Source organism: Castanea sativa, chromosome 3 (assembly GCF_040712315.1).
Source record: "Castanea sativa cultivar Marrone di Chiusa Pesio chromosome 3, ASM4071231v1".
NCBI lineage: Eukaryota > Viridiplantae > Streptophyta > Magnoliopsida > Fagales > Fagaceae > Castanea > Castanea sativa.
In genome coordinates this window covers 22,786,795-22,802,130 of record NC_134015.1, presented here as the reverse complement: position 1 = coordinate 22,802,130, position 15,336 = coordinate 22,786,795, and the positions used below count along the sequence as shown (strand labels likewise).

At 36.3% G+C, this 15,336-nt stretch overlaps 2 protein-coding genes across 2 annotated transcripts; one reads left to right on the top strand and one right to left on the bottom strand.

Moving 5' to 3' along the window:
• Window positions 1-470: 470 nt before the first annotated feature.
• LOC142629437 (uncharacterized) lies at window positions 471-6,966 on the bottom strand. The gene is made up of 3 exons (XM_075803428.1): window positions 6,849-6,966; window positions 1,819-1,984; window positions 471-963 (listed from the first exon to the last, which is right to left on the bottom strand). The coding sequence occupies exons 1-3, from the start codon at window positions 6,907-6,909 to the stop codon at window positions 723-725; spliced, it is 468 nt and encodes a 155-aa protein (XP_075659543.1). The 5' UTR covers window positions 6,910-6,966; the 3' UTR covers window positions 471-722.
• Window positions 6,967-8,707: 1,741 nt separating this feature from the next.
• On the top strand, window positions 8,708-14,830 carry LOC142629344 (plant UBX domain-containing protein 2). The gene is made up of 3 exons (XM_075803307.1): window positions 8,708-9,914; window positions 12,706-12,984; window positions 14,123-14,830. The coding sequence occupies exons 1-3, from the start codon at window positions 8,973-8,975 to the stop codon at window positions 14,375-14,377; spliced, it is 1,476 nt and encodes a 491-aa protein (XP_075659422.1). The 5' UTR covers window positions 8,708-8,972; the 3' UTR covers window positions 14,378-14,830.
• Window positions 14,831-15,336: the final 506 nt, after the last annotated feature.

Here is a 15,336-nt window from a genome sequence, read left to right as displayed (position 1 = left end):
TCAAACCCAAAGTAGGAAGCGCATTGGCCGATGCTCACTTTTATATGCAAGTACAAAACGCATTTACAGTGCTCAAGATTTATGTAGGAAATCTTCTCTTGTTCAACGGAACACATTTATAGTGCTCACAAATTTTATCCGCAAAGTAAGAAAAGCATTTGCAGTGCTCAACTCAAGTTCATCGTAAGAACACTTCCGCGACCAACAAGATAACTTCTCCTTTTGATACCATTGTTGGCCTAATGATACTTCCATCCTTATAAATCTAGGTGGAGTCAGTGAGTTCAGCTCAAAATATGGTTTTTGCTCCCAAAAGAATAGGTGAATGATGAGAACTGATGAAAGGTTTCAAAAATGTAATTTTACTAAAAAATCTATAATAAATCACTATATATTAACGGTACACTGTCCGCATATATTTAATAGAAAGGCAATACCAGTCACTCACATGTCACAGTACACAACATGCATATAGGCATACACAACAGAGCCGTTTATATTCTCATAAGGTATTTAATTTGAAATTTAGTTTAGAGGCTTTCTCCAACTATACATACAAGTAGGCATTAAAAGATGCTTTTGCAATACAAGACCAAAACGCATTCATTTAACTCTGACAATGCAATAAACCTTTTTTAACAATAAAATTCAGAACAGTCAAGACAAAATTGTACATACACAACCCATTTAATGCCAAACCTAATGAAACTAGGCATGTCAAGTCAAGACTCACTTGGAAGGGCATTGAAGAAGTGATAAACTTCATCTTCATCAACGACTCCAACCTCTGTCGAGCAAGCTGAGCAGCTTACTTTCTTCAATGTTTCACCACCAACAGAACTTGCTTCCCTCCTGCTCTTGCCTTTTATCGGTTTTGGACCATTTTGCTTCAAGACTTGATCACTATCAATCTTGCAGTTTATAACAAAAATTGCTCTGTACTGGGTGACATATTTTTCGTGCCTACAAAACCCAATCAAGCTCTAACAGATATATATATATATATATATATATATATTTTTTTTTTTTGACATAGTCTCAAATTTTAGGCAATAATATTATTGAAATCAACAAAGTCTACAGGTAAGAAATGAATATAATAAGGTTACTGAAGTCAAAATGTGGATTCAAAAGACAACTCCATGAACACATTATAGCTACAAATTCCAATTAAGAGGAATGCTTAAATGTCAAGAAATGCATTTGATACACCATCTCTCTATGAACAAATTATTGCTACTATTACCAATTCAGATTTCAGAGGAATGCTTATATGGCACAGATGCTTTTGATGCCTACCAATTACCTCTTCTAGACCCCAAAAAGTGAGAGTTTTGTGTATTAAGTACGACGTATTTTTTTTTATATCTTTGACAACATAATTTGGTTTTCAAAAAGTTCCTTGAGGTCACACAAAACAACCTCAACAACAACCAACCCCACCCTATCACCATGACACTGTCACGCTGCAGGTGCCAAAACCAAAATTTACAAACAACAAAAGATTATCAACACAATTGCCACCTTTACTTTACTACCACGGGGTCCACTATCACTGCCACACAGCCACAGTGCCATCAATATTATTGTTGCCATCATTTCCACCTCCATCACAATATCAACTCACCACCATCGCTAACCAACATTGTTTAACAAAACAAGGAAACCGCCTGTACAATGGACCTTTAACCATGGATACAGAAAATTGCAACTCACCCCCGCAAAAGACAATAAAAAAAAAAATGATAATAATAAAATAAAAAAGACAGAAAAAATCAATAACACAAAATTTACCAATATACAGACCAATGCATTTACCTTTGGCACTCCAGACAGAGAGTTGTAAAACAAGCCGGGCAACTAAGTACAGCATCAGAGGTGTGACCTTTTCTTCTCTTTTGAACCCACAATTCATCTTTATCATCAAGTTTAGGATCATAGAACTCTGGTTTTACAGAGTAGTCTATTTCATCATCATCAGAAACTGCAATACACAAAAAATAAAATTGAATAGGTTGTTATTTTCATCCAATTTGACTTATTGTTAATATGCTATTCTGACAATTTAACCCTATTTTTTTATAAGGAGAATGAGAGGGATAGATGAAGCTCGTATAGTGGTATAGATTGTAAGCCCCAAGCCCACTTTGCCATCCTGACAATTTAACTAAATCTTCAAACACCATGCCAACAATTATGAGTCCGTTTAGATAGAACTTATTTTGCTGAAACTGAAAACTGAAAACTGAAAACACTGTAGCAAAATAATTTTTAAATGTGTGAATAGTACTGTGGGACCCATTTTTAATGAAAAAGTTGCTGAAAAGTGAAATTTGTGGGACCCATGAACAGTGCATTTGTGCACTGTTCATGGCTGAATAGTCAAACCTTGCGGCTGGGTTTAAAAAAAAAAAAAAAAAAAAAAAGAGGAAGCAAAACGCGGATGTGGGACGCAGACTTGGATCCAAACGCATTCTATGTGTGTGTGCGTGCATGTTTGTGCGTATGAAATCTAAACAATAAACACTATTGAATGTACAGCTTTTGGAAGTTCCATTTCCAAGTTCTAACACCTTAGGCACTGATGCCTAAGTTTTTTTGCTTGGTACTGATTCTTAAGGTTTATCTTATATTTTTTCTTGATTGTTATGCATTAATTTTGGAATCAGAGCAAAACAGATCCAATTTCAACCAAAAAAAAATCCCTTATTTTCCTTTTCCACCCATCACAGAACCATCTGTCAAAACCCAAATTACTATGCTCAGCCACCACCCTGCCACCATCAGCCAAAAAAAATCTTTGTCGTGTTTCCCATCAAACCACAGTAACCTATCTGCCTGAGAATCAAGTCGTACAACAGCCAAAACCATCCCACCACCATCACCAAAAAAGGCCCAAATCTTTCAAATTTAAAATTAAAAAAAAAAAAAATGAAAGCCCAGACCACAACCCATGAAGCACAGGTTGGACTTTCAGCAGCAAATTAAACAATCCAGGTTCTTTTAAATTCTTTACTGAAGCTTATTATTTTTAGAGAACCATGGTAGTATACTAGTAGCCCCAGCCACCTATTTTTTATGGTTATAAAGATCAAGACTCATGTATTTTCCAACTTTGGGTATTTGAAGTGGATCAATTCTTTATAAAAGTGGGTCTATCAAATGCGAAAGAAAAGGTTAAGTTTGCCTAAACAAGAGTTGCTGGTAGTGCTTTAGAGTATTGGAATCATCATGAGAGCCTTCACTTTAGATACCAATGGTCTCAAATTACTTGGAAAGGTCTTTGTATTGAATATTTCCCACAATATTTTCACAGGGATCTATAACAACCTTCTCATGGCATTTTACAAGATTAAAGAACAAGTATGAGGCAGTGCTACAATGCTCACCTCACTCATGAAGTATCTGCCATACGCCAAGACTTAGCAAATCTAATGAGAACTGTTGAAGATTGGCTACACAAATGAAGCTTTGGCTACTCAAATGAAGGGAAATCAAGTACCACCAGACCCTGATGTTGACAAAGAAGTAGAAACCTCTATACTTGAAGAATCATCCATGGTGCATGAAGATTACAGTTTGATGAAGTCAAAAGGGTTGATACTCCAATTCCACAAATTGAGTTTGTGATTCTAGAAGAATCTCATGAGGTGGATACAAGGTTTAGCTTTTTTCAATCTAGGAAGCATAGACATGGATATGGGTACAGATACGAACACGGGTACAGCATGATGACAACGACAATTCCTGAAAAATTATAACATAAAATGACCAGTACTACACCGGTATGACACACATACTACATGGATACGGTACCTTAAATGAAGTGTGGTACAAAAGCTTCAATTCATGAATAGATTTCTTGCTACCCTCAAAAGTCCAAGCATTCCTCTCCCAGCAGACCCCACATGAGGCAATGGGGGATCATGCTCCAAATCACAACATTAGGACACCTAATGAACTTTCCTTTCAAACTCATCAAGAGCTCCACAACACCTTTTGGCATTACCCAATGCACCCCAAACAATGAAGAAACCATGTTCCAAAGCTCTCTAGCCACCCTGCTATGCAGTACTACATAATCAATAGTTTCCCCATCCCTCTAGCACATGCAACACCTATCTAGAACAACAAATTTCCACCTCCTGAGGTTATCTATAGTGAGAAGTTTCCCCAAAGCTGTTGTTCAAAGGAAAAAAACACAACCTTTCTTGGAACTTTAGGCTTCCAAGGAAACTTAGGTAACTCCACCTTAATGCTTGACTCCCACTTTGGTTCTCCCCTTGCAGACATATAACCTTCTCTCTTAGGAACATAACCTTCTCCTGCTAGAATTTATTCATCTCTTGCAGGAACATGTGACATGTCTACCTCTTGAAACACAACCAAAGGAATTTTCAAAGTTGTTCATAGCATCTTCACTCTTGACAAGTAGTTGATATTTGATACCTTTCAATGAACTTAGTTAAGGATGCAATCTAGCTCCTCAACATCTCCATCTCAGTCTCTTGTGTTTGTTGTTGCTCTTGCCAAGGCTCTTGGTCTTAGGCAATCAGATTCACCATGTTAGTCAGAAGATGCACTAGAACCCTTCTATGCTTTTATTTCTTTACCTCATCTACAGGAACCATCTTTGCAAAACTATCACAAACTCTTGTTTCACTCAAGCAAGGGTTTTGGATTTGTGTTTGGTTTGCAAGGTGTCCAGGGGCTGGGGAAGGCAGAAATATTGGTTCTTGGTGTTCTAAATTGAGAACCTTTGCTCTGATACTGAAGTAATGTGTTTAGGAGGTAATATGAAAACAATGACAGAAATGGGGAAGCTGTTAAGTTGTTTAGAGGGGAAACTAAGTGTCCGTTTGGCAAAGATTATTTTTGCCAACTTATTTTACTATTCAGCTTATTTTTACTACTATTCATGGGTCCCATTACACTTTTTAGTACTATTCATAGGTCCCGTTGTACTATTTTAGCTAACTTTTACCTTCATCTACATTACTTTCAACAAAAAGTTTTCAGTTTCAACAAAATAAGTGAATTCCAAACAGACTCTAAGTAATACAAATCTTCAAGATCACATTTGGAAAACTTAATTCTAAATTGAATGGCTCACAAATTTCAGTCTTAGAAATGCCTAGACTTTCCTATTTTATTGATGCATAGTCATGTGGCTTGGGCTAAACTACTTTGTAACCACATCTTGGAAATTCTTGACAAGACTTGACTAATCTTTAACTAACTCATTCTTAGCCAGGCTTCTTGAATGTGTCAATTATTGTTCAAAAGAATACAAAAGCTGGTATATTGGGTGCATGCAAGTGCTTAAATTCACTGCATCACTTGGACCGACTTTTTAATAGTACAGTTCTGGAGAACAGAAGCCGTCTAGTGTTTTTTCACTAGTAGACTCTGATTAAAAATCATGGCCTATTGTCTTGTCAACAAACCTAAATACTACTGGGATGAAGTGGTTGACTGGGGATTGCAAAACCTCAAACCAGAAGTGTCAAAGTTGTGTTTTGCAAACTGAGCTGGGGGGCTTTGATATTTCATATATGGTTGTAATGGAATGCAATGATTCACTCAAGTCAGATTCAAACTGAAGAGCAAATTATACAAGCTGCAAAGTGGGAAGTTAGTGCTATGATACAATATAAGTGGAACTTCAGGAACTTACTTATCAATCAATAGGGACCTCTATTGTAAATGGAGGATTCCTCTGTCTTTGTTCAAAAACTGATGATGGCTTAGTTGTTTGGGTCTATGTTGATGGAGTTAGAGGGTGTAATTGCTCTGGTTTGTGTCCTGAGGTTGGTTTTGTAGAATGTGTTAGTACCATCAGAGTTAGTTCCTTTGGTCCATGTGGAGGAAGTTAGAGTTGGTCTGTTGTAATTGTTTTGATCTATTTTCGAGGTTGGATTTGATAGCATACTAGCATGTGTTTGTAATCACTTTATTGATCTCAACGAAGATTTTACTGAGCTATAAAAAAAACAAAATGTTACGTTATGTCCATTGTAGGAAATCAATCTGTTGTAGGTCTCCCCAAAAGACAGGTCATGTAAATCTATGTTTGTGTTCCTTAACATGTAGTTGGAAGGGTTGAAAGCAAGATATCAAAGAATATCCGTTAATATAACCGTCTTAATGTTCTATAGAGAAGAATCATACAAATAAAACTTTCCTACACTGAAACATAATTACTTGCCCCCAAAAAATCCCAAATTGTAAGAGGCTGACCCAATTAAGTTCCTCCATTGATATTAATGTCAAGAACAGATCATTTTTTCGAAAGAGAAATAAATATATTCCTATATAGTGTTAGCAACTTTATCATCTAGTATAATACAAATGTGCAAAGAGAAGAGGAGAGAAAGAGTACATATTAGTAAACATGCATATATTACTTCTCATCATCTTTCTATGCACATAGAAATGGACATAAATTTATTGATTTCCAGGTCCACCAAATCAAGTAAATAAATCCCATATAGAATTAGAAATCAACATTAAGTTCATTCCATTAAATGCTATATACCAAGAGTAAAATACCCAGCAAATAACTCTTAAGATTCCCATAATCACAAGTTTTAAGAAAATAACATGGAAAACAAAAGGAGAACACAAAACCAAATGTGGGTTCTGTTTAGTTTTAGGAAAAGAAAAGAAACTAAAGTTGGAATCACAGATACATCAAACATGCATGCATTATGCATCCCCTAGATTTCAAAAGCCCGAAAAAAGCAAACACTCAATTCAGTCTCATATAATAGCCATTCAACTTAGTCAAGCAAATTTCATACATATGCGTGTGTGTGTTTTGGAATAACAAGGATGAAGATGAATACCTGTTTGCTGAGAGTTGGTCGGTGACTCCGCCATGTTTCCTTTGCTGCCATCTACTTCCATATTTCTCTTTCTCTCGTAGACATGGACGAGTCGCAAGTACTAGTTGCTTGTTTATATAGAATGGGCTTTTTGCTTTCCAGTAAAACCGGCTAGGCCTAGATACTGAGTAGGTTCAACCCGGCCTTTACTGGACGAAAATTATTTTTGGACAAAGTTTAGTGAGTTTTGGCAAAAATACACTAACTTTCCTTAACTTTTTTTTTTTAAAATTTTAATTTTGGTCCACTAAATTTGAATTAATAATTTTAGTTTGATAACTTTGCTCAAAAATTATTTTAGCCCTTTAAATTTGAAATTTGGGTCATTTTAGTCTATTAATTTTGTCCAAACTTCATTTTAGTCCTTTAAGGACTGACTTAATTTGATAACTTTGCCTACAAATCACAACCAATTTAAAAGACTAAAATTAAATTTGGGTAAACATATCATGCTAAAATGACCAACTTGAAACTTAAAAGAATAAAATGATTTTTGGGCGACGTTAAGTGAGTCATTTTCTGAGAAAAAAAAGAGGGTAATAACTAGTGCACACTATTGCACACACACGCTCATGGCCAGTTTAAAAGAATAAAATGAATTTTGGGCAAAAGTATCACACTAAAATTAGGGGCGTCCACCCAACCTGGAAACCCGACCCGCCTGAACCCAAATTGTCAACCGCTTGAACCAACAATTCCGGCGGTTGGCAGTGGGTCTCCACCCTCAGAATTTGACACCTTTCGGCTCGCTTGGTGGGTTTTCTCCCCCAAAACCCAAGCCAATCGACCCAATTGTAAACTAAAAAAAATCTGGCAATATTTGAAGGTTTTTCGACAAAAGCTTACAGAAACCAGCGATATTTGAAATTTTTTTGACGAAGATTTACTTGAAATCCATTCGATCTGGCGAGATATCACCGAGTCTAGTGAGATCTATGCCAGATCTAGTGGAGATCTCGCCGAATTTGGCAAGATCTCAACAAATCTGGTGAGGACTTGCCAGATCTAATGAAGCAGTTTCTACTGTTGCTCAACCTTGCTCCACAAATACTAATTTGGACCGACCTGACCACCATCTGATGAATTATCCGACCAATCCACCGTCTGAAAAATCCACAACTTGAGTTAGTTGGGTCGATTGCAGGTTGGGCACAAACCCGACCTAAATCAACCCATGGACATCTCTAACCAAAATGGCTAACTTTGAACTTAAAATATTAAAATGATTTTTTAGGTAATGTTACGACATTAACTATCATTAAGTGCTTCATTTTCTAAAAAGAAAATGACAAAGGGTAATAAGTGCACACACTATTGTACACACAGACACGGTCAAAAGTGATTTTAGTGTATTTTGTGTGTAACCATGTTTGTATAATAAACACCATTAAAAACTAAAAATAAAAGTGAATGAATGTACTAACTGCATAGATTTAGAAAACTTTTCTTTTTATGGGATTTTAGAAACTTTTTAGGTAAAAAGAAAAAAAAATGATTTAAAATAAAAGTATATATTATCAAAACTTTCCTAAATTTCTTCATTTTAAATGCATTAAAGGTGTCTCAAAAAAAGAAAAAGAAAAAACAATTCTTGTTCAACCGGCATATTCCTAATGGGTCCACGTCCGTCCCCAGCCATAGATTAGATGGGCTCAACATTTGTATATGCCAACGTGGCACAACCTCATTAGGTCGCCCAATTATCAATTACGCGTAAAACATATTCCAAATCCCACGGACAAGAAATTCCAATTTCCAAGCGCCAATAACAGCCAGTCTTAAGATTTTCTTTCTCCTAAAATATTTCAATTCGCCACTACAAACAAACATACACGCACAAACACAACACAACACAACACACACCAGCTTTCCTTTTCCTTCTTCTGCGCTTCCGATATTTTGTTCATCTTCAAACCCCCCAAGAATTAAAAAAAAAATCCAATTTATTTAAATCAGAAAACCCTATTTTCCCAAATCTCAGATTTTGGTCACAGAAAAAAGAAAAGGAAAAAAGAAAGAAAGAAAAGAAAGCTCCTTTAGCCTTTGATTCTCTTTGTTTGTGCATTTATTTTACAAGTACAAAGTATGGATGACATGAAAGACAAGGTCAAAGGGTTCATGAAAAAAGTCAACAATCCCTTCTCATCTTCATCTTCGTCTTCATCTTCCGGTAAATTCAAGGGCCAAGGTAGAGTCTTGGGATCTTCTTCTTCTTCTTCTTCATCTTTAGGACCCACTAATCCAATTCAATCTCGCCCATCTTCCCAAATTCAAAACCCATCTCCACAGCCTCGGAAAGAACCCAATTCCGTGACTTCAAATTCCAAACCCAAGCCTTTGCCTCAGAAAGCACCCATTTCTGATCACAACGATAGGTCGGATTTGACGAATGATTCGACCCCAAATCGCAAACCGGCAAATGGGTTTGATCCATTTGACTCGATGATCACTTCTGGGAAGAGATCACAAAATGGGTATTCACTAAATGTGTACGAATGTCCGATTTGTGGGCAGTCTTATAGGTCTGAAGAAGAGGTGTCTGTACATGTGGATACTTGTGTCAACAACTCGGTTGAACCTAATGGTGGTGGTGGTTCGGATTTGCCTGATAATGGGGTGGAGTCTAGGAGTGAATTGGAGTGTTGCATTGGTGCTTTTGTGGCCGGGAAGCCCTCGGAAGGGTCGGTTGAGGTTGTTCTTAAGCTGTTGAGGAATATTGTGAGGGAACCGGAGAATGCCAAGTTTAGGAGGATTCGGATGAGTAATCCGAAGATAAGGGAGGCCATTGGTGAGGTTGCAGGAGGGGTTGAGTTGTTGAAGTTTGTAGGTTTTGAATTGAAAGAAGAGGATGGAGAGATGTGGGCGGTCATGGAGGTCCCTACAGAGGAACAGATTAGTTTAATTAATCGTGCAACGGGGTTGTTGGCACCGCAAAAGGTTGAGGAACCACAAAAGAAAGAAGATTTGCAGTCTGCAACTTCAGCTAATGTGGAAAAACAGATTGAACCAAAGAAGGTCGACAGGCAGGTGTGTTGTTAGCATAACCTATTTAGTTATTCTAATTACTTGCATAATTATTTTTGTGGAATTATGTGCATATTCACATTTTATGATCATTTGCTTCAAACATATTGTAATATTCTGTCAGGTTTATATATTAGATTTGGGAATGGATTAATTAGAATAGAAGTATGGGAATACAATATTCAAAAGGTTGAAATAATTCACAGTCTGTGGCCCTGAAACATGAAGAGGTTTGGTTAGAAGAACAGAGGCAAGAATACTACTTTTAGCTTAGGAGACCTTTGATCTGCCTAAGTGGAGGAGGAAGTAAGCTTCATTTCAAATGCACCATGGAAGTAAAGTAAATTTGAATTTGAATCTGGTACACATTTCAGGACATGTTGACATTGGTGTGCGAGGAGATCTACAGTCTGTGTATATTGCAGAATCTGCAGCTGGCTTAGAGGCATTCTCTGCAACCGCCCTAGTAAGCGAGCTACAGATATGAGTGGGACTAGTGTACTGAGCCCACTCGACAGGCAAAAAATGAACTGTCTTTAATTTCGTTTCAGCCAAAGTAGTCTGTTCTGAGCTTGAATTATCTCAGGGCACGATGCTATCTTTTTATCCTCCAATTTCCAGCCATTTAGGCAAAATCCAGAAGCCATGATACAAGCTTAATAATATATATTAACTAAAAATTTTATGATCATATCAAGGTTTGGTTCAACAACCACCACAAAGCCTTAGTACCAAATTTTTGGGGTCGCCGATGGATCCTCAGTAGATTGTTTAGGGCCAACCACCTATATTCTTTTCCTCCATTTTATTCAATCTGAACCCATACGTATGCAACTTAATTTTATTTTGGCTCCTAATGAAAGATTGAAAGTTAATTGACTCCCTATATGTGATAAGGAAGCTTTAGTAGCATATCATATGCAATGTTGTAATGACTCTATTCATTAGGGATAGCATTTTATACAACCAATACAGGTTTGAGCATTAAATTCCATTTCATCTTTTTTGGATCTACTCTACCGAGCTTTGGTGCGAGGCAATGGATAGGACAAGCTATGCTTAAAAGTGTCAAAGTGTCTTCTAGGAAATGATTCAAGTTGAGATTGTATTTTAAAGCTTTAGCACCTAATGAAATGGGCATGTTTCCTTGAAAAAGTATTTGGAGAACTAAGATTCCATCACGAGTTGATTTCTTCACTTGGACTGCATTGTTAGGGAGAATCTTGACAGTGGATAATTTGAAGAAATGAAACATCACTTTGGTCAGTAGATGCTGCTTGTGTAAAAGGGATGAGGAGACGATTGATCAATTGCTTCTACTCTATTCGTTTGTTAGAGAGTTGTAAGACATGGTTTTTGCCCTCTTTGGAGTTCAGTGGGTGATGCCTAGTGGAGTTTTCGATTTACTAGACTGTTAGCAAGATCTTTTTGGGTGACATCGTAGTAGTGAGGTTTGGAAGGCTATTCCGCATTGTTTGATGTGGTGTATTTGGAGGGAGAGGACTTTGTGACGATTGGAGGGGTGTGACAAACAATTTTAGATCTGAAACAACAGCTTGTTAGGACTGTTTGATTGGTGACAGCTACAGGACTTTTCTAATTTTCAAACTTACTCAATTTTGTTGATCTTTGTAGCTTTTGTGCTTGATTGTTGTAACTGAGTACATTTCCTATGTACTTGGTGCTCTTATCTTCAATAAATCTATTACTTATCCAAAAAAAAAAAAAACTAATTTGAGTCCCTAAAATTTAATTGGTTAGACTAATTCCAACATAATTTGTAAAATAACTATGGGTACATGATCAAATTATAACTGATGAAATAAGGGGATGTCATAAATTCATTTAATGCTGCAGTAGAAACTTTACTGGTTGTAAGCTTTGTATTTTATTATTTGATATTGAGCCCCAAATTCTTTCTCTTGTTGTGGGTTGAAGACCCACTATGTACCAATAAATAAGAAATAAAAAATAAATAACTAATGTTGTGGTCAAAGTTAATATACAAAAAAAAAAAAAACTAGATCCCTAGCTTTTGTAAATTATATTCTAAATGGTGTTTCTATTTGTTAAAATTTATGATTTTTCTTTCAAAACATTTTATAATATGGGCATTTTCCACGCTATCCACTGATATTGTGTTTGCCACATGAAGGTGGAGTTATTTTGAATCACTGTTCCATATGAGATCAACTCATAACCTTATCCTCCATCTCTTACTTATGGGAAGAGGAGTTGCCATTTGGTCCAAAGATTATTAGCACAAAACTGCGATATCATACATTTTTTCATATTATCTTCTATAAAATTGAAATTACTTTCACCAAAATAAGTGGCCCCTTGAAGGTAAAGTAAACTTTAGCCCAATCTGTGGTTATATAACAGTTCAAAGGAGTCTTTCATCGAAAGTTGTTAGATTTACTATTTTATACTTATTAAGACCTATCCACACACACACACACATGCACATTAGCTTAAAGAAGACCACCATGTTATTGAATTTGTATCTGTTAATTATTATAGCTGATTAACCTGTTTTTTTTTTTTTTTAACCAAAAAAATTGTGCATAGTTATTGAATGTTATTAACATGGAGTACTATCTTTGTTTTGTACCAATACTTCTTCGTATTGTTTTTGTTTAGACTAGTTCCCCATTAATGTTATATCTGATATTTAATGAAAGTGTTCATTCATTCATTTTTTTGTGCTTTCTAACATACCTGTATTTATAATCTTCTTTTTTAATATGCGTGTCCCATCCATTTTTACCAATTAACTTCTGCTGGTTTTTAGGTCCGGGTATTCTTTTCTGTCCCTGAAAGTGTAGCAGCAAAAATTGAGCTACCGGATTCTTTCTATAACCTCTCATTGGAAGAGATCAAAAGAGAAGCTGAAATGAGGAAGAAAAAGATGGCAGAATCTCAGCTCTTGATCCCAAAGTCATTCAAGGAAAAGCAGGCAAAAGCTGCTAGGAGGCGGTACAGAAAAACTGTTATCCGGATTCAGTTTCCTGATGGAGTGGTGCTCCAAGGTATCTTCAATCCTTGGGAGCGAACCAGCTCTCTTTATGAGGTTAGTCCTTTCAGCTACTTCTTGTTCAATGTTGTAATTTTTCCGTTTCTTTTTGGTTCTGTAATTGCAATTTAGACAGTGACTTCATACCAAATTGTACTTCTTGTAGGATCAGTCCCTCATTTGGTAACTGTAATTAATTGCTAAACCTATTCAGATGAGTTCTAAATGAGAAACATGGGTAATAGACCCAACTGGAACATGCAATGGATCCTTGAATGCTTGTTGATTCTCATCATTCCCCCTCTCTTCAAAAGGATTCGTCCTCGAATCGTCACCTACATCAAAAGGAGAAAGATCAGAAACATTAAATGTAGCACTAATGTTATACTCACCTGGAAGATCCAACTTGTATGCATTATCATTGATTCTCTCAAGGACTTGAAATGGACCATCCCCTCTAGGATGCAGCTTAGACCGCCTACGAGCTGGAAATCGTTTTGTAACTAGTCCATGTGTTATACTCCAGCTGCCACTTACTTGTTTGGCATGTAAATTTTCTTTTTGGAGTATTTTTCTGATAAAACTGACAATTGACAACCCTTAGCATGCTGGATGCTGGGTGGAAATATGGATGTCCTGCCTTACTTTTTTGGGGTTGGACTTTGGCCCCAAGGGTGGTGTGGCACCTCATGATAATGTTGTGCATAGGATGTATGTGCAGCATTGTACCAATATTCAGTTCATCTTTGTCCAATTCAGCCACACCTATAGTCTTTTTGGCTTAAATCTGACCAGAAATTACTTATTCACAAACAGTTTGAAGATTCTAAGGCACAATGTATGGTTATATTGGCTAACTCGTCCTTAAAGTTAAAATTTTTTACTTGTTTCAGATTATCAATATAATTTATATTTCTGCTTGGAAAGAAATATGTTTATGAATGTGTGTCTGTCTGCATAGATGTGTATTTTTGAGCTTTGTGGTCTACATTAGGTTTGCTGATTGACTTGGACTTTGTTTACCACTGAGGACCTTACCTTATATTTGTGAATAGTTTCCTGTATTTTCTGAAAAAATTGAGGATAAATAATCAACAATGGTGTCTCTGATTCTGAATGAATGATATGAACTTCAGTTTATCTTGAGGTTGTCAACTCAGCTCTTTCCTTTCTTTTCTTTTTTTGGATAAATCAGTTTGTTAGCTCAGCACTAAAAGAACCCAGCTTGGAGTTTGAGCTATTACATCCTGTAGTTGTGAAACGAAGGGTGATCCCTCATTTTCCAGCCGCAGGAGAGACTGCCATAACGCTAGAGGATGAGGACTTGGTGCCCTCAGCTCTTATCAAGTTCAAACCTATCGAAACAGATTCAGTGGTTTTCACCGGCCTATGCAATGACCTGCTTGAAATTTGTGAACCACTTGTGAATGATTCAGCAGTTCCAAAATAAGCTTCAATACATTTGGTATTTTCTCTGGGTCCATATAACAATTTAAAGTCAGCTCCTCAGGTTTAAAGATGTTAGTATCCTCAGTATCCCCGAATCATGTTGTACTTTTCAGCCAAATTGTACTCACTCTCTCTCTCTCTCTCTACAAGCATAAATGGATCTACCTTTTTCAGTATCTCTTTCATGTTGTACTTTTCAGCCAAATTGAATTCTCTCACTTTATACAAGGTTAAACGGATCCTACCTTTCATGAAGTGCTTCTTTCTGTTCTTGAAATGTCCTTAACCAGAACTCTTGAAAGCATTTCTGATCTTATGAGGATTGTACGATAAAATTCATTTGTACAGTAAAGTGTATTGAAGGTCAGTTTAAATTGTTTTGGACTTATTAAGAACAGGTTTTTATTTTTACTTCTTTCAATTAGTATAAATTTTATGCTATCTAATTCTTGCAGACCTTCCATGTGTGGGTTGTTAAAGATGTTGCATTCTGCAGTCCCGTTGAAATGAGGATGATTTTGTAGTGAGTTGTAACTACAACATCCTTCTCCTTGGCTACAATTTTTTTTTTTTGATACAAGATAGAAATTTTCACTTAGCCTAATCTAAATATATGTGTGTGATGCTCTTTCTTAGAGACTTGAATCCCGACCCTTGTCCTCCATATCCCACAAACATTTATACTTGTGAAATGACTATCACACCAAAGTTTTTATTTTGGCTATATTTTTCTAGTTTTCTTCTGAATTCTTTTTCTCCCGAGTCAAATGTAGTCTAAATCAACCTGATTCAGGTTACTATTTATTTCTATTGCCCCTCAAATGTGGCCAAAAATTGATGCTCTTATCTATCAGATTATCCCCTGGCATATGATTTTGTGAACTCCATTGATGTTTAGTGTTTACTATCATTTTTTTAATTTAATATAATTTTATGAGAATAGAGGGTATGTTGTGTCTG